Raw genomic sequence first — 27,560 nt, forward strand, 5'->3', positions numbered from 1 at the left:
ATTACAGTGTAATTTAGAAATGTTGTGGTGTACTTACGGTGCAGGCTGAGGGAGATGTTGATGACCCTCTCCTCTGCAAAGCTCTTCAGATTGGGGATCTTGGCACATTTGAGGTGTGTGGACGAGGGGGATTCCCCGACGTGGATCCAGCAGACTGTCTCCTCGGCATAGAGGAAATCCATGGCAGTGGTTTGTTTGGTGCTGGTGGACAGCAGGCTGTGGAGTGTGGTTCCACTCAGAGAGGTGGCTTGGATGTTCTGGGAGTTGGCGATCAACAGTACAGGCAGACGATCTACTGGTACTAGAAAGGTGACATAAATGACAGAGCTTAGAGTAAACACGAGGAACTTGAACAGAGATCGGTCATTCAGTCCTGCGGGTGTGTGTTGCTACTCACCATTCTTGGCCTTGCAGGAGCGGTTGTCTGGCTGAGACAAGTAGCCCTCCACACAGGAGCAGGTGTAAGAGCCTTCAGTGTTCGTACAGGTCTGACTGCAGGTCCCGTACACTGTGCACTCATCAAAATCTGAACCACAAAAACCACAGATAGTGTTATTGCTCAGTTAAAATAAAAAATAGTTCAGAAAGCACAGAGGATTAATATAAAAACATAGACCCTTCCACAGATGATATATAAAACTGCTGATTAAAAAGACTCACTCTGCTTAGCGAAGCATTATTCTGTATTCCATGTGTCATGTGTTTTTGCCAGGTTGAGTCTGTGATTCACTTATTGTGTGATAATTCATTGGCTAGGCTTACATAAGCATCGCTCATCGCTGCCAGTCAGTCCTCTGTGAACCCAAATGACTACTGAGATTTCAGTGTTTCTAAACAGGCTTTTGTGGTAAATGCCCCACACTCCCACGCCCCCTGAGCTACCCACTGAGTGCTCGGCACGTGGCTGAGTTTCTCAAAAAACCTAAATAAACAGTGGCGCTGCAGCTTTGGGGGATGAAATAACTGCAGCACTGATGTGGAGTTACTGGACAGATAAGCGTGTAAGCCACATAAGCTTATGTTTGCTGCTGATGCTGCACAGTGAACAACATTTTGCACATATCCAGTGGGTTTCTCATACTGTCAATGCTGCAGTTTCCTTTTCATATAAATATATTTAAATATAAAGATGAATCATCTGGTATTTTTCTATTGCGACTTATTGATTACAGTTTATTCTAAATGGCAGGCATCACTGAGGTGCTTACAAGAACTCACCTTTACACATCTTTCCATCTGCGCTGATCTCATAACCACCTTTACAGTAACAAGCGGGCCCTCCAGGAGTCACTGCACAGTGTTCCTGACATCCCATGAGCGTGCAGTTGGATATGAACTCTGAAGATAGACACAGAAGAGGGGGGGGGAGAGAGAGAGAGAGGATGATGAGGCAATGAATGCAGGAACAAGGGGGGAGTGTTTATTCATGTTTATTTCCTGTCGCCCACATTGTATCGGGCTGCAAACACAGACGACCGCGGTTCTAAAGGGAAGTGGATTTGCGCGTAATTACGTAATAATCCATTTAACATTCCGCTATAAACCCACAAATTATACTGTGATCTGTTAAGTTTCATTCATCCCACTTGGTGCTATCTGGCAGACACAGAGCTTACGACATGCCTGTAGGTATCAGGAGCAGGTGCCGCTGAAGCTGCCATTGTTCCCTTTTTTGGAGAACATTTAGAGCTCAGCTGGGAGCGGAGGTGCATTAATTGTTGACGTGTACGGCTAAATTTGAACAATGCTCCCCGCGACCTCCTCCTCATGAGCCAGTGAGGCTCATGTTGAAATATTGGGCTTAGCATCAGAAGTGAAATGAAATGTCATCTACAGTAACTGTGGTTGAATGTAGTGCGAGTAGTATATCAGCATTTCAGAAACTTAAAGGCTCGTAGATATAGCGTCTCAATCTGGCACTGAAAACAAAAAACATCTATTGACCAGAATCCAACATTGATGAGAGCAAATCCCTGGAGTAAAACAAACCCTGTCATCCATTATCTACACTGCGTGTCCTTCGAGGGTCACAGGGGGGGCTGGAGCCAATACAAGCTGACAATATAGGCGATAAGTGGGAACTTCCATGGAAGGGTCCCGGTTATGGCAGGGAGGTAATAGACTACATCCATACTTCTATATTTAATTCACAAAATGGTGCTCTAAAACCATAAGTATTCATCCACACTTGAGTTGTAACTGAGAAGAACCAATCAGGAAGCGAATGTGGGAGACTTCGCCATCACTTCCAATCGTTTTTATTTTTCCTGTCCATACTACAATGCAGCCCCGGAGTCTTTAAAATAAAACAGGGCCAGCAGCGCTTCCAAACTTCTATGTTTTTATGAATTAAAACATAGAATATTATGAATATTGTATGGACGGCAAGAGTGATGTGTTAATAAAAATGTAGTGTGGACGCAGCCATTTAGAGACAAACACATTCACACCCAATTGACCTAAGCCACATGTCTTTGGACATTGGGAGGAAATCATGGTACCTGGAGAAAACCCACGCAGACACGGGGAGAACATGCAAACTCAGATCAGGTTCAAACCCAGAACCTTTTTGCTGTGAGGCGTCAGTTCTAACCACTGCACCACCGTGCCTCCCAGTACAATAAATATTAGATATCTAACCCCGGAATGGAAAGCAAACAAATACATCAGGCCTGATTCGACAATCAATACCTCCCTGCTAACCCCAACCATCTCCACTGCTACATACTCCACATCAAACACAGAGGGGCACAAACACAGCACGCTCCAATCACACCTTCCAGTCAGCTGAGTGACTGCGTAATGGAACCTCAGCAGAGTTTTCAGAGCTCTGCACATCCTGTGAGATACAAATAAAGACACAGTGAGTCATAGTCAAACAGACACAGCCATGTCAAACCGGGCTGAGATCTATCAGTCACAAATGATTCACTTTGCCCAGAAACGCTGGCAGACGATTCGCACTAACACAACATCTCCGGGGAGAGAGGAACAGCCCAGGATCAACAAACTCTTCCTCAAGACGCCACACTTTCAAAGGGAAACAAAAGCACAACAGCTCTGGTGCTGTACTTTACATAACTTAGAGCTACTGACCAGATGAATTTCCTAAGTCAGTGATAAAGTATTATTGCAGTAATGAATATTACAGAGAGGCAGCACGTACACAAGTTTCCCATCTGCACTCCGGAGGCTTGCTGAGACAACCACAGCTCAAATTACAGACGTGCCCGGAATTTTCCAAAACAAGTCTGAGCACCAAACAACTGAGATGTGTTTAGAAAACCAACGTGGGCAACAATGTAAACAACCGACCATGACACACACCACAAAATATTTATTCTGGAGCAAATTAAATGACCATGAATGTTCTGTTTGGGTTCAGAATGCAAACCGCTCATATCTGTCAGATGACCCCTGACTGTGGCACTTAACACCTCGCTGGAAAACAGAAGATGTCACGGAGAGATACACATGCCACACACACACACACACACACACACACACACACACACACACACACACACACACACACACACACACACACACACACACACACACACACACACACACACACACACACACACACACACACACACACACACACACACACACACCTTTCAATCTAATTTGAACTTAACCCCTAAAACCAAGCCTGAGCCTTAAAATAACTGGTCAACCCTGTGGGAGTTGCATGTTTGTCCCCAGAAAGCTGCTGAGTCCCCATATGAGGTGAATACTCACACATGCACACAGAGAGCAGTCCATTCTGACCTCAAAGTCCAGCCAGCCTGAAAGGGCATGAAAATTTGATGCGCTTTCCAATCCCTCTCTCCATGTTTCTTTGATAAATATTTCATCCCAGCTCATCTTTTTAAACCCAAAGTGTAGAGGGGAGATGGAAAAAGCAGGTGTCCACCTCAGTGGAGGAGAAAAATTACAGGTTGAACCCCAGGAGAGCAAGAAATGGTAAGGTTTGTATTTAACTCTGACTCTGAGAAAGAAAGAAATTCCAAGTCGTGGAATAACTAATCATTAAATCTTGTGTTTTGGTTCCATATCTTTAGCAGCTGGTATCTGTGCAGGTTGGAGATGAGAAAGAAAATCTACTATCAACACAAATGAAGGTCATTGAAGTGTAGCATACACTCTAGGGTATGTATTAATGATGTAGTGGTAATGATGCAGGCTGCTCTGACATGTGTCAGGATTTAGTCTAATCTGAAACACAAAGCCGCTTGATAGACGTATTTGATTGTCTGATCGTCAGTTGTGCTCGTCTGTTAACCTTTTGACAGACGTGCCTACAAAGATAAAAAGAGATGATCGTCAGATTTTACAACTCATGCTTCAAGCTGCAGAACTAAAATCATTAAAAAATCAAGCTGTGAAACGTGTAGACAGTATCCCAGGATTAGAGCCCGGGTAGAATGGATTTTTAAGGGCAGATGCCAATGCCGATATTAAGGAGTAAAAATGTTCAGTACTAATATATCAGCCGCTACATATATTTAACTGAAATATATGTAGGAGCAAATACAGAAACCCTGAACCTTGAATCTACTAACAGAGGAAGTTCTCAGTGCAATTGAAGTTCCCTTTAGACCTTCACTCCGACCCAGTGAAGATATTTAGCTTTGTTGCTCAACAATGGTTTTTTCTTTTTTCTTGGCATGTGGTCTGGATCATCTGACTGGATCATAACAGCTATTTAGGGTCATCATAAATTGCTTCGTGGTTTCTGGTTTCAAAATGTATTTAACAGAAGGAATTTACGACTGTCCTGCTTTAAATATACACTGTAAATATTCTGAATGTCAACCCTCCAGCTGGTTGTGTCTCCATGTAGCGTACAGACTGTGGTTTGATGGAAAACACATACACAGCGTGTTTTAACAAAGAGCACAACTCAATATCACATGACGTTCCTGTGACGGTTTCAGGAGTGAGAACTATATAATAGAAGGACTCCAAGACCTCTGCCTTTCATTTCATTCACACAGGAAGCACCAGCATAATAATGACATTATTAACCCCTTTTTACACTCATGTTTACAAACTGTCTGACAGCAGAATGGATGTGTGGGACAGTGATACCTCGGCAGTGAGGCCCCTCGTCCCAGCCGTCGGTGCAGTCGGAAACACCGTTGCACAGTTTGGCCATGTGGATGCAGAGCTCCGTCCCTCCACACTGGTATTCATTGGGAGGGCACCGTGACACGGTGCTGTGTGGACCTGAGAGAAAGGAAAAATACAAACACGGTCAAATGAAAAGGCCAAAGTAAGAAGTTGACTTGCTTTTTATGACTAAGAGGCAAATATGTGCCGTTTTCAAGTTCTCTCATTTCTTTTTTCTGTAATATTCCTTCACATAAATAACATCAGATGTGTGATTCAATGTTTTTGCAATTCCAAATTTATGGAATTCCTGGAAACTATTGGCTCTTTTAAAGCTTCACATTAACTTTTTATTTGGTTATTTATCAATTCTATTGGCTTTACACACTGTCTGACCTGTGTAAATAACTTTAAACAGATGATTCCACTGAAACTTTGTTTGTTTGGAAGCAAGATTACGCAAACACTACTAAACAGACTTCCATGAAACTTGGTGGAAGGATGTGTTATGGGTCAGGATATAACACTTACAATTTTGGTGTGGATCCAGATTCTTTTCACTTTCTTTAACACTGTGAGTTAGGGTAATTTTCTATGTTTTCCCGGTTCTCTCAGGGAATAATATTTGCAAAATCAATTAATCACTCAATCAATCTTTTTGAATGAATTACCATAAACACAACCAGTCGATTCATTGATAAATAATTTCAGCTCTACAATGAAGCCAATAATGCAACCTAAGTAGTGATTCTTTTGTTACGTAAATCATATTATGTGGTGTTTATTTAATGTGTATATATATATATATCAAAATAAATGAAGCATTCTCAAAAATGTCCAGTGAGTTTTAGAGAGGTCTGTCTGCCCCTCTGTCGACTTAGGTTACCAAAACGATTCTTTCTGCTTGTGTTTGCAACAAGAGCATCTCTCAGCAGGCAGAGACACAAGCACAATGTCTTTGCCACATGGATAACACTGCAAACCCTTCTCCGGGAGCACAGCTCCAGCTGTGACACTCAAACACCCTGTTGCAAGCAGATTGGTTTGGAGCCATGGAGGCGCATATATTACAGTACGATGTAGCTGTGGTTTTTTTTAAAGATTGATTTTAGCCTCGGCTGTTTGTTATCTGCCTTCTCTGTTTGTCTCTTTCATCTATTCTGCCCCAAGTATAAACTGCTCAGTAAAGCAGAAATACTTTAAAATCAATCTTAGTAAAATACTGCCCATCCATTCTACCAGTGGATGACAGACTTTCTGACGACCGGCCGGCCGGTGTGTGTGGCTCACGACATATTTGCCAGATTGCAACAACACAGAAATGATTTTCTACCATCTCACCAAGTGATGTATGTCAGGATATCTGTTCCCTAATATCTGTGGATGGTACTGCTGTGGTGGGTCTTGTCACAAACCCTCCGACACCCAGATACAAGACAGAGGTTGACCTACAGCAGCAAACACTCTGGATATGAATTCACTAAAAACACCAGAGATGAAGCCTGACTAGAAAAATCCTTGATGCTGTAGAATATTATTTCAAATATTGGGCCAACATAGTGAGGCATCCAAACTGACAGAGTCCTTAAACATTATCACACAAGAAATCTCAGAGCCCATTGGTTATCCTCTGATGATAAATTAGGGGGCAACGGACAGTATTTTGGGACTTCAGATGTAGACAGCAGATCCTGGCCAAGACTCAGTCCGACTAGTTTCTTTTATCACACGAGTCGAGCGTTTCTCAACACAAAACAATAAACAGTGATACTTCCTGTGGGTGTTTTTGGTCCAGATGACATTTTGGCTAATCTCTGTTACAACTATCTGCATTTCTGTCGATGTGTTGCATCTCTTTTGCTTTTCACACAGACTGTTTACCTGCAGGAAACCAAAGCCTGCTCAATCATGATTGGTCATACTAAATCGGAACAGAAACCAGAGAGCTTCTGGACTCTTTTGACCCCTGCTTACAGATCCGGGAGCCCACACCTATGCCCTATCTCGTTATTTTAAAGACAGTGAAAAAAAAACTCCTGAATCTGCTCATCCACTCCGACATTTTAATCAGTTTTCCAAAACATTTCATGGAAATTGGTTCAGTAATCATGCTGACAAACAAACAGCAATCAAAACTTCCATGGTGGAGATAATTACAGTGGCACAGCAAAGAGATCTTCCACATGGCAACAAGATGGTCCAGATAGTAAAGCCTTTCCTGATCAGCAGAAACTGGGTCTATCCTTCTCTCTCCTGTTCTCAGCACAAACTCTGGTGTGTAGTTACTATACCTGCAGCTGCAGTGAAATGAACAAGAGAACGCACAAAGGTGGAGATTATCTCCACCAGCTTTCAAACAGAACTAAAATATCTATCACTACCAAGACTGTTCTTTCCAAGTTTACTGCTTAACCTCTTTACTCATCCTTCACACCAAACCGTCGAAAGCCCATTTTGAACTCTTAACAAAACACGTTTAAAAAGATCCAGCCCATTCACACTTCTTTATATTGTCGTGTCTAATTCTAGTGCCCAGAGATAAAATGATGTGGTTCACTGTCTGTGACACCATAAAGTTCTCTCTAGATGTCCTACAGCCTTGTTTGAAACAACTTATAGCACTTTTACGAAGTATAACACAAACCCTTATGCACTCTAAACCCACAGCAAAAGCCATTTACTTAATGAGGGAATTGTTTAGACCATCACGGAGTGACTACATAGATAATGAGACAGTGTACGTCAGGATCCGTGTGACTCAGTGCAGGGATTGATCAATCACATCGAACAATCACTTTGTGCTAATTAATCAGGGCTGCCTGTCGTAATGTTGTGACATCAGAAAACTTTCTGTAGTTTTATAAGTTGGGGAAACTGTTCTTGTGTTGCTGCCAAACCAGTTTGTTTTGTTTCTGCACGACCATGACAAAGACAAATTCATCTCCAGGTATCACAGATTGTTTAGATTAAAAAAATAAAATAAAAAAAATAGATTCAGCACCACGCTCGCTATTTTGTTCCTTTACCTTGTTTCCCAATGCGTCTGCCTCTCCCCTCTCATCCATCATGGATTTTACATTCATCTTTTCCTCTTGCCAACTTAACAGGCGAAACCGCACAGCAGAAATCCAAAGAACCATTGTGGCAGCATGAGACGGCCACGAGGGAAAACTAGCAGGAACTACAAACACATCATTATCCAAGCTGGGCCTTGCCAAATGACCACCTTCCCTACATCCACAGCATACACACACAACCATCCCAGAGGCACAACACCAACAATAAGCATGCCAGTTAAGCGGCTACAGGCCTGGTGAAGTAGTGTGTGCTAAGAGAGGACTTTGGGATGCTGAGATAGAAAACATATTCATCTTGGACGGATATGACTTTGGCCTAAAACTACAGCTCCTCTGTAGCCCGTTTGCCACTGGTCAAAAACCCATTAACGTCTGCCTTTTTTCTGCAATGGGAATATGATCTGCATTATCTCCCGGGTCGAATGACTCTGCAGTAGACATGGCTCCGGCTCCAATTGGCAATTAATTCAAACAAGACACCCGGGTGAACATCTTAATTTATTCTTCTTTTTTAATTTGTTTTTTCCGGCGCAACGTTATGGGTCGCATTGAACTTCCAGGCGTTGCCGCATAGCCATGAACGTTTGTGCACTTTGTATTTTGTTGTTTACTTTACTGGGAACAACGTGCAACAGTGTTTTTTTTCCTTCACACTGGCAAGACGGTGAGGTGAGGGACTCAATGGAGGAAAAAGAACAGGAAGGCAAACTCCTGTGCAGGTGGTGGGAAAAGAGTCAATCGCCTTTTAAGCAGGTTTAACCACATTTAAAAAACCCTAGAATACCAATTAACTTTGATGTAAAAGAGATATGACACTGAATCTGTGCAGCGTCCACTACGTCTATCAGTGAATATACAGCTTAAGTCTGTAACCAAGCAAACAGGGCTTTTCTCCTTCACAACATTATAACTGAACTCTTTTTCTTGGATGAAGTTTCCTGCCTTGTGACTCTGACTGCATTTTCATCCACAACAAAAAAAGACTAATGACTCAGCACAAGTTTTGTCCAAACAGTCTATGTGTTGCCCACAACCCCCGTGCTGCAAATTTCCAACTACAAATGTGGACACAACAATTCACAAGACGTTAACCACAGGGACTTCTTTTAATAATTTTAAACGAATTGAGTTATTAACCATAATTTCTCCATTGTACACATGATACATTCAATATTTGTTGCGAGTGTTTGATTCATAGCAGACGATGGAATAGTACAAAGTTAAATGAACTTAAAACCAGTGGTTGTCTTCTTCTTTTCATTAGCTGGAAATGAATATAAACAAGATGCAGCATAATGCAAACCATTTTTGTCTTTTCTCTCTCTTTTTGTTTGACGCATGAACTTTATTGGAAACCGATCACTCACTTCCACTTACACAACAGTTTTGCCTTTCTGTGGAAAGTCAAGCTGTTGCTTCCCCACCTCTTACTCACTGCCTCTCCTTCTCTATCTCTTCTCAGCATTTTCCTCCAACATCTGTTGACCCATTTACAGTAATTGTGTAAGAGTGAGGGCAAGATGTGGACAATGAAAACTGTAAAAGACAATGAGAGGGAGAGCGAGAGAGAGACATAGAAGACCAAGAGGGACACCTCGTCGACAGGAAGTGGACAGAGCCCCACAAGGCTTCATTCTTGTGCGAGTTGGCAGCAAATCCGCAGTGGAAAAAGGCATCACTAATGTGAATTAAACAGGTTCTTTTATTCCACATTCCTCCACTGTGAGGGAGCCAGGTTAACTGTTTGATTATTATTTCCTCTACGCTGTTAGTTGACTCGTTTGCTGAATGATCTACACAAGCTGGCAGGTAAAGCCTCAGCTGTTTTGTACTGTATAGCTCAATTATGAAATTGGAGGAAAAAGTGTCTCCTTCATCGACCCATGCAAGCTATCCCAGTGGCCCACAACTGACGCTGGAGATGTGACTGTTCTTTTCCTACGGAGAACCTGAGGTTGTTCCAAGGTATAATTTCTCTGCTACAGGCGTCACAGAGACGTCAGCAGGTATCAGGATAGACTTCACTTCTTCCATAGGTCTGTGTGACTCAACAATTTGCCTTAAGATGAACAAAGTACAACTTCAACCTTACTTCAGTTATAAAATGTTATTAATTTAAATATGTTTTTTTTTCCTATCTTAATTCAAGAGCATGGTCTTTCAGTTTGAGTGCAGGACTTATTGATTTCACATACAGATATTGTCATGGTTTAACATAAAACCCTGTGCTCGCACTCAAATAGTCCCAGCTTGTGCTTAGATTTGCTCTGCTTGTGCTCAAAATGAGCACTGGCATATTTTGTTGCTTGGACTAGAGCTTCAGCTCACTCTCCCTCTGTGCTTGCGTAAAACGTGCTTTCAGATTCCTCCTCTGCTCTTGGAATTTTTCCTTTGCACTTAAATTTTTTTGTGCAACAAGTCTGTCAAAATTCCGTAACCAATAGAATGCCAGGTGTAGTGTTGGCAAATGAAATTGTCCTGTCCTCGTGGGTGGGTTTGCTTCCAACAGTAGCCTGGTGGGATTTAAAAAAACGTGGAGGGCAACAACCCCGTTAAAGTGACCACCTGAAAAGGACTTTAAAAGAAGTAAAAAGAAATCTGAGAAGCTGTGTGAGCATGAGGAGAAGAGCTAAAGCTGGAGCGAAGGAAATAGTCCAAGCAACAAAATATCTTAGAGCAAGTGTAACGGGCTATTTGAGCACAGATGAATAGGTTTATTTAGTCCAAGTCACCAGTGAAGCCAAACAAAGCCTTTCTTCGTCAAGGATCTATCAAAACAAGATTGCAGCACGCTGGATTTCAGACACCTTGCACGAGTGGAGCCTTTCACACAGAGGCAGATCACATGCAGACTACCTCACGGTCTAAAGTAGCTAGGGTAGAGGGGGGCGGTGGGGCAAGAGAACTAATGCCATTGTTTAGATCATACAAATCGGCTGTGGCCCCCTATAAAGCGGACTGAGCCGCAGTGCTGTAAGAAGCGTCACATGCAAATGCCTGATCTGAACTGTGGCACGGCCACATGGAGGGAGAGCTGGGGAAGGGTGAGGACCACGGGGCACAATGATGAAAGGGGGGAGGCTGGCACGTTCTAATTATGTGCCGTTCCAGGATTAATATTTCAAGTCACACTCTCCTCTAGTTTATGTATCCGCTATGGGATTTCTCAATACTTTTCGTAATCTTGAGCCTTTTGTTTCATAAGCAACATTTTTGCCGAATTATTCATCGTGGAAACTGTCTTTTCATCTGTGTTTCCTCTCCAGTAGTAGAAAGAGGCCCAGGCCAGCTGGGGGAGAAAGAGTCAGAATCTGGGTTTGGATCAGGCTGAGCCCAGAGCTGGTTAAGGTTGTGGGGATTTTCCATTCACTAGTTCATGCTTTCCCCTCCATATGCCGGTCAGCACAATGCTTCTTCAACCAATAGCAAACACACAAACAAATAACAAGATGCTGCCAGTACTTGAGCAAAAACATGAAGGGGACTTTATGTGAGCCAGAATGAGGGCAACTGTAGAGGCTGCACACTGCCTCCAGCTTCATTTTCAATACCACAGAAGCTTTGACATATGAAACAATAGTCGCAGCACATTCTCCTGACAATTAATAAATCACTAGAATAAACCAGATACTTCTCACAGACATCAACCATCCAGGGATAGATGAATAATTGAAAATGTTGATCCATAAATACGCCTCATGAATAATAACTGTTGCACCACTTCACTGCCAGCTGCTCATAATGACAAACTAATGCTGGGTTTCTCTGACCGCTGGTGACCATGTCCTCCCAGATTGGCTGGGCCCTTTCTCCGATGCTCTTGGCCCGCATGACACATTCTTGGACGGAGCACCCGAATCCTGACCCAGCAGCCCCGAGCACCCCCCCTTGACCCCCCCGCCCCCCCACCACCTCCTCGTCTGCCCTGCCAAAGGAAGAAAACTCCAAAACAACTAGGACACGGCTCTGAAAACACGAGGCAACACAACAACACCAGAGCTTCATTCCAGCTGAAAGTGGACAGAGTGTCTAACCTTTCGAGTTTGCGTTTTTTGATGTTGCTAAATCAACACGGGCTTGTCAAAGAAAGCTCGCAGGAGGCCGGCGCAGCAACGGCTAGCAGCAGAGTGCCGAGGATAACAGCGCCTGCACCACACTGTTTATTCCTGACAGCTCTCCTATAAACACTTCACTCTGCAGGTGGAAAACAACACATTACCCCGCCACTCCCACTGCATCTGTGGGTGCCTCACAGACACCAGGTCTGGTTTGTTCTCGGCTACCTGAGTTTCCTTTTGTCCAGGAAATCACATCTCAGTACAAATGTACCACCACATAAATAAGGGCCATGAGCTATAAAATAACATCAATAATTTTCATAATGTATAATATAATATGCATCAATGGCTGCTATTACCCATTAGGAGGTTTATTTATTTCTTTATTCTTGGGTTGAGGTGTGGCGCTAGGTGTAGAGTGAGACACTCCACACGGGGGGTTACTTCCCTTTTTAGTGGACAACTCGACAGCGCAACAGCAGCTGACGACCCAACAAACCTCAGGTCAAGACACGACTCTGGAGCCCACAGCCCACCCTGCTAGTGAAAGACGATGGAAAGTTCTTCTGAGAAGCGCGAGGGATCCATAACCTCCCTCGCCTGCACACACGTAAGTGAGGCATATGATTCAAGTAAACTGCGCACACCACAGGGACTGGATTAAATGTAACCAGGTGAACATGATGGATAGTAGCAAGCCAGTTCAGTCTCATAAAAATAACAATATAACATGAGTCCACTATATATCAATATATTCAAAATGGAAAAAATAATATTGAAATCGACTTATCATTTTTGGCCATATCTTCCAGCCCAAACATAAATGCAGTTTATTGTGACCATGTCTGGCTTTAACCCCGGTGGCAGACTGCGTGCCCTCTCTGCTCTCTGCACTTGACTGTTGGATCTTTGGTCTGTTGGCTCTCTGCTAACCCCTTTCCTTCCAAGATATCAACACCACATTTCCATTCCTTCCTGGGGGGGCTTCTGGGGTGGCTGGCAGGGTGACAAGCAAAGCAGGAAGGCTAAATCCAGCTCTTGAAAGCACAACAAACTGAGCCTTCTCCAAACACAGCAGCATTACGGCTCCTCTGGGCAGAGAAACCACAAGGCAAACATTCGTATCAGCAAAGTAAATTGAAAGAGTCATATATCTGGTATATATATCAGCCTTATATCAGTTATCGGTTAACAAAGAGGAAATGAAAACGGATGAAACAAATGAAATCAGTGGTGAAATAGCAAGAAGTTATGCCATTCATCCCGCACACACCTGCTTCCTTAAGCTTGTGCATAAAAGGACAGATGACAACAGTTGTAAGTGCACACCTCTCTTACACACATGGAAAACACGCACACACACACGCACCGTCTCTCCACTTTTCTCTCGAACACACAGATGAAAGAAGAAAAACACACTTATTACCTACTGAAAAAAGGCTCATAAGTATTGATTATTTCTGAGAATCTAATTTATCTCATTCGCCCATTTTTTCCTCACAATGGGCTGAGGATTAGCCGAAAACTATTAGTACTGTGCAGGTTTTTCTTGTAGAAGAAGAGAGAAGGAGCCGTACAGCTGCCATAGAATGACTTAATATGTGAAAGGCACTTAATATTGTCTGTTTTGGCTTAGACTTCTTATCCAGAAAACAAGAGGGTAACTTTAATCATCACAAATTAAGCACCCAGCCCCCCACCAGACAGTAATTTCCATTTGTTATGTCGAGCATTAGAAATGTAATTCAAAGGACAGATAACTAATTATCGCACAGAAAAATAGCTACGCAGATGACAGGAAAGGCCCAAGGGGGGTCGGAAGGAGACCAAAGTTAAACAACCAACACAGGAGACAAGCTGTGTCTTCACTAATGCACTCGCACATACAGGATGCAGTCATTTTATTTCTGCTACTAATCTCACACCAGGTGGTTTATCGTACAGAGAGAGAGAGAGAAACGAGCCACGAGGCGAAGACAGGTGTTCAACATCTGTGCGCCTGTACCTTCGAGGTGCAGGGTGGGGGCTGTGCAGCTTCAATTATCATACACCCTCATCCTCTTGCAATATATACACCACTCAGTCTCTCCTCTTGTCCCAGGCCTGATTACATAATGAGTTTTTTAAAATTTAAACCCCTGACACACTTTTCTTGTCTGATCACAGACTGGGGTCTACTGTCCTGCTTCAGAGGCCAGCGTTACCCTCTCTTCTGCCCCAGCCTCAAATCCTCATCCAAACAGAAACAGCCAACTGGAGGGCGCCATCTGGCTCACCACAGCCTTAAATAGAGCATGTACATTAAATATATAAATAGAGCCTTTATATACAATAAATGTATAAAAAGAGCATATACATTAAATATATAAATAGGCCATATGCATTAAATATATAAATAGGCCATATGCATTAAATATATAAATAGACCATATGCATTAAATATATAAATGGAGCTGGTACAGCATGCATATATTGAAGACTATTGCAGTCAGTCTAGTTTGCCATTTTATTTATTGCATCTTTTATGCTGACCAATGCTGAAGAGCTCTTAAAGGTTTTTCATTGTTCTATCTATCTATCCATCCATCCATCCATCCATCCATCCATCCATCCATCCATCCATCTATCTATCTACCTACCTATCCATCCATCCATCTATCTATCTATCTAAATTGAATGTATACAGAGCATGGATGCATTAGAGCTTTGTTCAGCTCATTATTTTGTTTTAACTACTCAACTGATTTGTGACTAGATTTCTTTCTGTTGGATGTGGAACTAGCCAAAGATGTTGGTTAATATGTTAAGCATACCAATTTTATAAGATATATCAGAGTTGTATTACAGCTATATCTGAATAACAATATAATCTGAGTTTAAGGTTTTCAAATGTTTTCAAGTATTCTGGTTTCATTTCTCTTTTTAATTAAATAAAATAACAATTGATTTACAGTGTATCACTGCATCAGTTAACAATTTGTACATACAGTAGTTTTTACTTTTAAAGCATGATTATTCTGAATTAGCTTCTTCTCTAATTCAATAACCATACAATGGAAAGCATAACCTTTACTGCATATTCTGTGACCATTTTGCTGCCAAATATATGGCATCCATGTGTATGAACTGACAAGTTTCAAAGCACTAAACTTAGTGATAAACAAACACCAACTCCGCTGTTGGTGTTGGATGTAATGCTCACATAGATATTTGTCTTTATGCCTGTGTCTTACAGACTGCTGTGGAATACCACTTTGTTTTTAAAAGGTGGAACACTATTGTGTCATCTGAGGGGAGACATCAGTCTGACATCTCTGTGTGCGCACACTCACACCTGCTGCAGCTTCCTGCAGGAACAAGGTGCAGAGGCAGGCAACAGGTTCTTTTATGCTCAGCAAAGGTTGTTTTCCCTGACATGTTGATGGTTAGTTAAACTGGGTGGTGGCTGCTTTTAGGAAGTAGGATCAGAAACATCCTCTTCCATATCTGCTCTGTATAACCACTAGCTTGGGTCAACTATCTGGCAAATGAAACTACTGATCTAATGTGCACCAATAACAATAAACCCCCTCGGGGCTCATTACAACAGCTGTGGGTTTAATACAGCCGATTTTATTTTTCTTTCGAAGCAGTCTTTCATTTTATTGACAGGAGTCAGTGAGATGCCATTTACATCATGAAAGATTATGTTTTCCACTCTGAAAGTGGCTGTTACAAAAGTGCTTCATCTCCTAAAGAGCTAATTGCAGCCTAGGTGGGAACTGTCTGTAAAGCTGCCATTATTACAGGGCAGGGGACATCATTGTTGTGTTACACACTTCCTGTGTTTCCAGGGCACACTCACTGCACGTGGGAATATTTTAGGACCCTAATAAAGTCTGCAGCTCAGGGAGATGAGCCTGCACACTCCCTGAAAGCTATGTACCAGGCATATACCCTCATAGCATGGCTTTCAAATGTTCATTGATTAAAAATGCACATCAAAGTCCTACATGAAAGGCATATGCCCGCACAACCATTTTGTTTTTGTTTTACTTTTTCAGCATCCCTCTATGCCAGTCTGGCCCAGCACGCCGGGGTACAAAGAACAGCATTGTGGGGGTTACACAGCAGCTGCACTGGACAGTGGCTGACTTCACTGGCAATAGCCAACACCCCAACAAAGGCCACTGTGAATCCCCGTCCACATGAGTGAATAAATAAACCGCTCTCATGCATCTTTCAACTAGAAGCATCCGCAAAAGCGCTTTTATCACAACAATCAAACTATGAGTGTTACTCATTATATGGGTGGTGCACATACAGTTTGTAAAATAAGTTTATATTTTACTTTTCCATTCTCGTGACATTGTTACAGCTCAGAAAAGTTGATTTCCAGTTTCTCAGTATATCACATACATATGATAAGATCCAAAAATGCTTAACAAGCACATTGAACTTAGCTGAGATTCAGTGCCAACAAATGCTCGGCAATAAACATCACAATTGTGTTAAGCTGTTTATTCAAATGGCATTTTGTTTTCATTGGACAATGTCCAGTAGAGAGCAAAAGGAAACACGGGGATACTGTTGAGACAGAGTTTGGAACTGAATTGATTCCCCCTAAAACCTCCACCAGGATGCCAGCAAAAGCTGGGCACTGTAGTTTTTAGCAAAACATTACTCAAACAGGAGTAAAAAAAAAATTGTCTAATTTAAACTGGAGATTTGGTGCAGGAGTATCTCTTTATTGCAGTAGCACATCAGTATTTGGGACAAACTGAAAATAAACTACAGTTCCCATAAGAAATGTTCTAATACCAGCATCAGAAATTCCTCCGAAACTGCCGGAAATGCTTGGTAGGGCATTGGTGAGTATGCAAATCTATGTAATGGTCTGATACAACATCTTTAAAGAAATCACTTCTTCTTCACCACTGCAAATCAGCAGTTATGCTGTACTGTCACTAGCGAGTGCTGTTTTTACAGCGGCGAAGAATGCGTAGCGTTAGCCAGAGCTAGCTAAAACATCAGCAATTAAAGACTTAAGTTTTGAGGGGTTACAACAATTGCAACATCACACAAATTGTTGTTTATTTCTACATTTATTTATTTGTGTTCTTTTTCAGTTATGACTGTCAAATTAGATAATAAAAGAAGTTCTATACTATTCATTCATTACATGTATTTGTTTTTCACAGGGTTTAACCTGAGCCAGGTCGTACAACAACGATAGCAATCATCATTTCCATACAGGGTTAGCTTACAGCTGTTTAAATATATAATTCCAGGTATGGTATCAGAACATCTCAAGTTACCATTTTTATCATAATTAAGGTAAAACCATAGAGGTTTTTGGACAAGCATAGAGGTTTGTGGATAAGTTTAATGTAAATGTTTAATGTAATGTAATGTAAAAGAGGAATAAGCTTTATCAGGTTTAGGCTACTCAGGCGATAGTTGTTTGATTCACAAGATTTATTTACAGAAAATAACAGATTATCTAAAACCATAAATTTAAGTGATGCACAACTCTCAAATTTTAACTCACAGTTCCAATTAAAACCCACTTACAGAATATTTAACCTCTTGCACTGACGTCTGCACTCGGGTCATATACTCTCAAGTCCTAGATAACAGTGTTTACTCCAAACTTTGTAATTAACTTGGTATCATTCCTCAGTAACAATCTCACCAATCTTATCTTCTACAAAAACAAGTAATTCTAGGAAGGCTAAGATAAAATGGGTATTTTTTTGTCTCTCTGACTCACTTCTTGGGTTTTGTGTGTTGACCCTGTATGAAGTCGGGGCCCTCCAGAGCACAGGTCTCATAACTTTTGTTTTTTTTAAGCATATGGCACAAGCTAGAGGGAGTCGCGTGACGCAGGGGATGGAGGCACGTTGTTTCCGTTCCAGATACAGACACGGAAGGAGGCCATCCCGCAGATGAGAAGAGGGGAAAGAGCAGGTTGTGAAAAACAGCAGGTTTCTCCATTGCTCTGGGGCGAGTCTCTAATGGCTTCCAGACCTGCACTCATACAGTCTCTATGTCTAGACTGCAGCTATAGCACTCTACCCTGGCCTCACACACACACACACACACACACACACACACACACACACACACACACACACACACACACACACACACACACACACACACACACACACACACACACACACACACACACACACACACACACACACACACACACACAACAGGTGTTTCAGTCTACGAGGCCGACCAAACACACACTGCTGCTTTATTCACTTCCGAGGGATTCAGCCTGAAAGCATCTTAACTCTAATGAGGACTTTAAAACTGCGACAGCTGTCTTCTTGGTTTTATTTTCAGTTCTACTTTCGGATTGGTTTTGTCTCGCGACTGCATCCTCAGTGTCTCTGAATGCACAAGGAAATCACATCTATCAAAGAAAGACAAACTTTGTAAATCTCCTAATTGGGCATGACAGCACAGTTCGAAGCCAAATGACCCCTCTCGCTCGCAGATAAAACATCCCGTTGTTGTCTCCGGCACGGCTGTGGTTAGCCAAATAAATCTAATAGCCCATCAGTCTCAGTCTGTTAGTCGAAGACTGCTTTCAGAAACTGTTTGCAGGGATCAAACGCTACGCTAACTTATTAGCATACCCTTGAGATTGCTAAAAAAAAGTGAAACCACAGTAGGTTTCTGATCCCTGAGGCAGTTTCGAAGATCTGCACCTGTTGAATATTGTTCAAGTCAAATCAATCTATATACGTCACACATTGATATATAGAGTATCTTCTGCAGATTAACAGAAGCTGTTACTAACTATAGTTTGCATTTATTGTGATGAATATAATCAAAGGCTAATGTTTAAATTTATACACATTTTCAAAATAGTTTCATATCCTAACCTGCCTTTAACACTTCCTGTATAATATCACAAGAGAGAAGCAGCAAGTGCTTGTGTTCCTCTGAATTCACGGACTCGATTGTAAAAAAACAATCCAAAACATGAAGTGAAAAAAACACACCCTTCTAGGCATGCTTTACATTAGAGCCTGACAGATTTCTGGGGGGTTGATACCGATTATATTATATTATATATATTTATATATAATATAATATATTATATGATAGATATTGATATTTTACAGTTTAACCATCAATTTTTATTATAAATGACTTTATAGATATATATATATTATTATATGTAATATATAGGCAATGGTCCTCCGCTCTATCTACTCATTACACTTGATATTTTAATACTTCACTTATTTTTCATATCGTTATTTTATTCTTTGTTATTGTAACGTTGGGGCTAGATGTGGCTCTTCAATTTTCTTTGGTATTAAAAGTCTTATCTGAAAACACAAATAAAAACAAATATAATAGATTTTTTTAGTTAACAGGTAAACGTAAATGCATATCTTTTCTGCATTGTTTGTTCTGTATAATAAAAGTTTACATATGGGCATTTATCAGCCAAAGGATATATATCGGTCTGGCTCTACTATCAGATTATATGATGCACATATCCAGACATTTAAATCCACATAAACTGACAAGCCTTTCTCTCCAGGCTTCACTTATCTACCCTGAATGGAGGCCAAACGTTATTCTGTTGTGGAGACAGATGTAGCAGAATCGTACAAACAGTCAGCATCTGGATACAATACACTGGAGCGTTTCAACTCGGAGAGACTTACAGACATCAGGCTCCTCGTCAGAGCCGTCTGGGCAGTCTTTCTCCCGATCGCAGCGCCATCCCTTCGAGATGCACGTCACCCCGTCTTTACACACAAATTGCTTTGGGCTGCAGGTCTTTGGGGCTGAAAAGAGACAAAGACAAAATTTAATTAATGAAAAGATTTCTGGAAAAAGAAAACAGCCCCTTTTGTGTTAGAGATCTTTAGTCCTGAGGTCTCATTAGTAAGCAGGGTCTGTTGTGTTCTGAGTCAATAGTGTCCCTCAATGGCCCTAATTACGTTCTGGAAAGTGGCTACAAGATGGAGAGGAAAGAGATGGATACACAAAAACGAAAACACACACACACACTCATGCAGGGCTGGAAAGGCTTGGCATAAACTTTCTGCACCTAAATATCCAGGTCAGTGTTCCCAGGCCATTTTGCAGTGATGCAATACGTCTGGAAGATATAGAAGACCATCTTGTTTAGTGAGCTGCCCCCCTATCGTTCACTTTCCCTTCAATCTAGCCTTCCAGAGAGGGGAAAAAAACTGCTCACTCCATCCACAGCCAAATGAGTATTCAAACCCACAAACTCAAGTCCCCTCAGACCCGCACATAAACACACACACAAGCAACAAGGCTGAGTCATTCAGGGGAGGCTCTCTGTGAGCACAGTTGGACACAACAACTTACTGCTGAGTGGTGACTAGTTTTACGTAACATTTTTCATCAGGAGGAAAAATAATGATGAAAAATGTATAATCTTGGTATGTTCAGAATTTACTTGAGTAGTTTATTGTCCACTTGGTACTTAAGGTTTTACAAAGTCAAGTGGAAATCCCCAAATCCTATTCAGCAGGTATAGAAAAGTAAGTATGAATGATAATTAGACATAGACGACACTGTCACTGTTCACAATGTCCTGGTTTCATAAACAATCACTTGGCATTCAATGATATTACATGTTAATCAATACAGAGTAAATTACTGAGGCTTTTTATTCATCATCAGCTGAAGAAGTAATAGCACCATTACATAGGATAGTACTTTCCAGGAGTTTGTGATTATTAATTGTATTTCTTGCGGTTTAACTCAAAGTCAGACTAAGGTTGGGAGGAAGTGTTTTCTGTTCAACTGGGCTCAGTGGCGGATCTCAGATTTTTCTTAATCGGGGGCCATAAAGGTCCCATAATTTACACAAAATGGCCAAATATATGTTCAACATTCATTCACAATTCCTGACTAAGGTTCACATCCAAGTCATTCCTTCAGCTTTGAGTCATACATCATTGGACAGTTGTTCCATATTCCATTGTGTACTTCAAAAAAGCTAAGAAAATAAAAATTATTAACAAATTGTCATATGTATTGTTAGTTTTGTTAGTAAGGGACTATTTTTTTCTAATTGACAGGACAGGGGCACTTCAGGGGCCAGATTTCACCTGGGACCAGTGCCCCCCGGCCCTGCCTCTTTATCCGCCCCTAACTGGGCTACTTAAAATCGAATTTGGACAACTATACTTACTAACTAACGAGCTCGAATCGGTTTTACCAACCCAATTTGAGCAACTCGAGATTTTCACTGCATGAGGTGAAAGGGAAAGGTGCATGCAGATGTTTGTAGTCCTGTTAATCAACCTGATCAATTGTTACAGTGAGTTTTTACAGTACTCGTGACTGGAATGACGAGTCTCACACATCCAAACCTCCACAGTACTGTGTCATTTTCAGCTAACTCGGAGGTTGCCCTTTTCCGTAGCGAAGGACATATTGAAAATGGTAAGAGGCTGGAAGCAACGAGGGAGAAGAATGCCGTCTGAAATACGAGTCCAATGGCAGCTTAAACCCACAGTCTACCTCCAGTGAGCCTAAAATACAGTGCAACATGTTGCTCTGTATTTTTACCGCCCAACACAGATTATTACAAAAGCACTTTAGCTCTCAGGCAAGTTATAGAAAAATAACATCTGGTTAAATAGGGAGGTTAATACAATATTTAGCTGAACATTACAAGAATGTGGACATTACAGTGAAAATCCCAAATTATAACTGGAATTTATAATAAAAGGTATTGTTAAATGTCTGAATATAATATATATTATTGAAGTTATGTTTTTATATTAACTGAGTTCATGTTCTCTCTTTGCCTCATGTTTCTTTTACACAAAATGTCTTTCTATACAAACTCCACTTCCATCACTGTTATTACATTAATTATCAGTGGTTATTGGCAAAAGCTTCACCTCCCTGAATCATTCCACTGACCTCGGCCTTCTGACACGTCTGATCATTTCCATTTTTAATGTTATTTTACAAAGTGTCACACGCAGACTGTGTCAAAACCTCTCGTGTACAGTTAGTCTTTTACAGTCAGAATACAAGGCCCCGATTGGAGATTAAGATGTTATTGTAACCTCTAGACCAAGTGGGCATATAACAGGAGGAAGCAATGGGACAGAACAGGGCTGGATGATGGGATGAAGCAGGATAAACAGGATGAGTGTATTTACATTTGAAGCTGGCCTGCAACTCCAGTGGTGAAGGGAATCTTGAAATGGAGCTCAACCTAAATACCATGAATTCAAGCTGACATATTGCTGTGCACTTTCACACATTCTCCACTTATCCTCCTCCGCTGCAATCGGTGTGTGTGTGTATACTGTGTGTGTATACTGTGTGTGTATGTGTGTGTGCATAGGGGCATCGTTTTCGCAGGAGTTACAAGCTTTTGAATTATTCATGAAGTGGAACCCGGTTTGTGTTAGAGCGTTTCCTCTTTGCTCTTCATCATTCGTCTTTGGTGCGTGCTCGCATTTATTTGTTTGTTTGTTTGGAGGTATAAACACCAGCCGCAGTCGGCCGCGAGTCTTGGCGCATCTGTCTGTTGTCTCTCGGTTGTTCAGATGCTGACGTGCTCTGACTCAACATGCTGTTAACTCTTCCTCCAATAATGGCTGTGGGAGGAGTGCACATCTGCCTCAGACTCAACTGCAAGATGCTCCTGACAGGAACATATCACATATCAGGGAGCAGGAAGAAGGAGGTCAGGAGGTTAGTGAGCATGCAACAGTAAGGGCTACTGTACCAGCACCACGTCAGCCAGCTAGTAGAGGGAAGCAGAGGGAGTGGAGACAAAGACTGTGCTCAAACCTGTCATTAGAGTCAGTCTCATGTCATCCAATCACAACAAGACTTGTATATATACTGTAAAAAGTATACAGCAGTAAAGAGCATGAATGCATTTATGTTTAACTTTGTGAATACTGTTTTATATTATAGGCATCTCCTTTTGGTCCCTTTTGCACGACCTGTACACCATTTTCCATTGTTTTTTGTCCTTTGTCTGATTTCTACATGGCAAATGAATAAAACTGAATTACAGGACGCACAAACCACAGTGGTGGTCAGGGAGGCAAGTTACAGAGTATGGGTGCATCTCAGCTCCCTTAATTGCCTCCACATTTCTCTGACTTACATCCTTCCCTCACATCTTTTTGTCTGGAGACATGAGCAGAGACATGAGGAAAAGAAGCGAGGAAGGAGGAATGGAGGAAACCCATTTGGAAAGAAATGAGAAACATCCTTCGTTCCTCATTGTCCGGTGGTGACGGCACTACCCCTGGATCACCCTTGAGTCTATTTGCACACATGGACTGTCCAATCAATAAGTTTCTTCTCTGTTGTCGACACCTGCATAACAAAACTGTGTTCTAGAAAGTTTGTTAGTGGACTTTGCAGTTCAGACACAAAATCTATGGTTTTAGAAATGACTTATTCATATTCCGTTGCATGATTTTACAATCCTCCACCAGAGACTCCCCTGTTCTAACTGACATTAATGTTATACTGAAGGTTAAATGAGTGAATGGCAGATCCTGAAAATAAAAATGATAAAAGACGATAGTGGTTTATGGTAACCAACAATTTACTCAGATAAAATAATTTTAACTAGATCTAAAATATATATAATATCCAAAACCTATTTTGCTCTTTAGGCAAACCTAATGTAGCAGCACAACTACTTTTTGGTCAAAGATCTTGAACAGATAAACTTGCCTGTGAGAGGTTAGCTTATCACTTTGTTTTGAAATATTGCAGGTGGTCTATTTATCTGGTTTAAAACATAACATCCAGGTTTTTAATAAAGGCAATGACAACTGCTTGAGCAAAACGTACTTTTGGCTGTGGAGGTCTTTTGTTCTGCTGCAAAGTGCTACTGGTCTCTTACGTAATTGTCTTTTGTTTGTAAAGGAAACGATACAGTGAGAAAGAGGTTGAAAGAAAGAAAGAAAAGGGGGTAAACAGATGGATACGGCACAGGATGACATAACAGAGTAGGAACTAGATGACCTGGAGCAATGAGAACAAATGGAGAGCTGTGTGCGTACGTCAACTCAAAAGGTGGGGCCGGGCCCTCACAGCTGGGTGGAGGCCTGAGGATCTGAGAGCAAACTGAGCTGGGCTGGGACACTGTGATGGGATGGAGGAATGTCGCACATGCTATCAATGAGCTGCCTGTGTGTTTACCCAAGTGGAGGCTGCATGAAAACGCTTTGGGTCATCGCCATTTGTGCCCCGTTGCAAATCCACTGCCCCTCTAGCCCTAGCTCCTGGATGAGCTCAGTCTGGTTGGGAGGACGAGTCGTCTCCTAAGGCAAACACACGCCTCGTCCCCAGCCACAGCCCCATTTCCTCCAACACCCACACCAGGGCTATAAATAAGTTGGACGTCTGCCCTCAAAGATCAACCAGGGCACTACAAAGCTGCAGCAGACACTGAGACTACCGCCACATCACGCACCACTCAACAACAGTGGTGCTGAGAGGAGGCCTGTGCAGTATGGAAACCAGTGCAGTATGGAAACCAGTCGGCAAAGCCGTCTGCATAAGGTATCGCACAGAGAGACGTACAGTCTGTGCCTGTTAGTTCTCCTAATCTGTAACTTACAAACTGCCCAGACATAACAAAAGATGCCCATCAGAGACTAGAACTTCCCTTTAGTGATCATATCTGCAAACCATCAGTCAGGCCCGGTATAACAAGACTAAATGTCAACAATCATGCTAGCAGCTGGCACTTTGATGCAATGATGCTTTGAGCTAAAAGCTACTATCAGCATGCTAACATGCTAAAAGGGATTATGCTATCATAGACTGAACATAGAGATGGACGACAAGACAGCTCCTCAAAAGTGAAGCCAAAGTGTGGCCGAAACGATGGCAGCTTTCATATCTGGATTATTTTGGGATGAATATTTAGACAGTGGGTTGAAGTGGAGAAGCATCTTTATATACAGTCTATGATGCTAACTGGTGTTCACCATGTTCACCATCTTAGTTTAGCATGCTAGTATGTTAGCTGGAGCTAATAAAAAACACAAAAGAAAGTTATGGTTTCAGAAAATAAAGTGGATGACAAACCAAAGTTTCCCAGTGATGTTGGTGATCTATGAAAAGTCAGAGGGTCACAAATGGTATTACAGTTCATCCTGATGGGGCATAAATGTTTCAGTCTGGACCAAAGTGGTGGACAAATCAACAAACAGACAGACTTTACCTTCTCTTGGTCCAGGTTTTCTAAGCTAGCTGAGCAAAGAAGTCTAGCTGAGTGTGTTTACGCAGAACACATATTACGTGGATATTACATTATTTTCTTTTCCAGTGAGATTTCCCCTTAAATATACTAAACTTAAGTCACTCATAGGCACACCTTGCATGTATCAGCATGACTATTAGAGACCAAGAAGTACGGAGGAGGAGAAATACAACAATAAACATTGTCATACAAATGTATTTTGTGTATGCACACATGAAAGCAGCTTCTTTCCTCTACTACACACAGACCGAGAAAACTTCCTCCGGCTACGTCCGCTCTGATCTGAGGAGGTGCATCCTCTCCAGCTTCTGCAGCATTGTAACCGCTGCTGATTCATCCAGAGCTATTGAGACAAAGTTGGCAGGCCCACACAACAGCAACAGGTGGGTGTGTTGGCTGAAGTAAGTGCACAGTGAATTATGCAAAATGCTCAGAGAGACTATTGCAATGTCTGCTGGGGAAACAAAAGAAACATCGTGTTTAGTCTACTGAAGATTGCATGTACTCGCACTCATAAAACACACCATCAGTTTCTCAAGGGGAGACGATGGTCCTGCTATCACGCATGTGCTTCGCTGCTGGAAGTGACAACGGTTCATTATGTTTTCAAATTTTCCGAAGAGGGAGGTTTATATGAGGACAAGATAAAATTGTATAGAATTAAACTTGACATTGACACAAACCTTGATACACACTATCTTAACTGAGAGCCACAGACAGGGATACTAATGAAACACAACCAGTTCAACTGACTCGACTAGCAGAACATCAATGATAAACACGTCGAGGCGTTTATGAAAAATCTAAAGCGAGAAATACATTTTTATATTAGGAATATTTTCCTATCATCAGCCTCTTAGATTTAGATGACACGAGACCAAGCAAGTAATGAGACATCAAATAGCCACAAAAGCTAAAAGGGAAATGGGAAGACATATTAGCAAGACAGGGCAGTAAAGAAGAAAGAGAGAGGGGCAGGGGTCAATTCTCCTGACCTCTACACTTAAATTTGGGGGGGGGCTAAAAATGAGGAGAGAGTCTTCATCGGCTGTGCTGGCTGTGGTCTGCCACCTCCTCATCCTCCTCCACAGCAGGATTTTGTAATGGAAGAGAGTGAGAGGAGAGAAGAAGGAGGGGGAGTTTTCCAATTTGTCATATTAAAAAAAACTGAGAAAAAACATCCCCAGCTGTGCCTCTTTTAAATAAAACTTTCTGGCAGAGTTTGAAGGAGCTGTTGAAATGTATCCACCAGTGAATGAGAGGTGATATAAGAAAACAAAGATTCAAACAGAATCTTGACATATTCACAGAGACATGACAAAACATATTCATGTTTTCATCACACTTGTCTACAGTGAATGAAGGTCAGAGGGTGTTTCTGTCCCTACAGGCGCTCCAGGGTTCACCTTTCTGGACAAATGCGTGAGTCAGTCTTATTTTTAGGAGACATTTTGTCAGTTTCTAAGAAAGCGTCTGCATTTGTAAGTCTGCATAAGTGGGTGTTATGCATAAACTAAATTAACATGAGGAATGTGCTCATGTCTAGAGATTGCTGCCAAGTAAAATGAAACTCCTTCATGCAGGACAACACAGTCTCGCCTGCGCTTGTTTGGATTTCACAGGTCACACTCCACACGAGGCTCTGCGGTATTGAGAGGGAGAACCTCCAAAGCAGGGCAGAGTAATCAGATGTGAACTTAATTAAGAGCTATTTGGATGTCTGGCTGAGATCTCACCAGGTCTCAACCCCGGAGTGGTAATCAACCATGACTGCTATTTGTACAAGACTCAGTGTTGTAGAGCTCGGAGAGGGGAGGCTATGACCTCCTTCACTTCCAAATAAAAAAATCAATCGAAATTCAGCCGCTGAGGGGGATGAAGCAAGAAAAGAAAACAAAGCAAGAAAAAAAAAAAAACACAAGGTGTGATCCACTATTATTAAGTTAGTCAGTTTAGACAAATCCCTCTGCCACACCACCACCAGAGCGCACGCTGTACATAGCTGCACAGGGAGGAAAATGACAATTAAGCCTTCTTAGCATGCTGCTG

At 41.8% G+C, this 27,560-nt stretch overlaps 1 protein-coding gene across 2 annotated transcripts in view; it reads right to left on the minus strand.

Moving 5' to 3' along the window:
- LOC117761668 (low-density lipoprotein receptor-related protein 1-like) overlaps positions 1 to 27,560 on the minus strand; it is a 100,812-nt gene that overhangs the window by 62,425 nt on the left and 10,827 nt on the right. For both annotated transcript variants that reach the window (XM_034585764.1, XM_034585763.1), the window contains exons 2-6: positions 19,933 to 20,055; positions 5,098 to 5,235; positions 1,219 to 1,338; positions 398 to 526; positions 38 to 301 (exon numbers count right to left, since the gene is read on the minus strand). In XM_034585764.1, coding sequence (XP_034441655.1) covers positions 38 to 301; positions 398 to 526; positions 1,219 to 1,338; positions 5,098 to 5,235; positions 19,933 to 20,055 — 774 coding nt within the window. The remainder of the gene's footprint in view (positions 1 to 37; positions 302 to 397; positions 527 to 1,218; positions 1,339 to 5,097; positions 5,236 to 19,932; positions 20,056 to 27,560) is intronic.

The sequence above is a fragment of the Hippoglossus hippoglossus genome, chromosome 5 (genome assembly GCF_009819705.1).
Source record: "Hippoglossus hippoglossus isolate fHipHip1 chromosome 5, fHipHip1.pri, whole genome shotgun sequence".
Classification (NCBI taxonomy): Eukaryota; Metazoa; Chordata; class Actinopteri; order Pleuronectiformes; family Pleuronectidae; genus Hippoglossus; species Hippoglossus hippoglossus.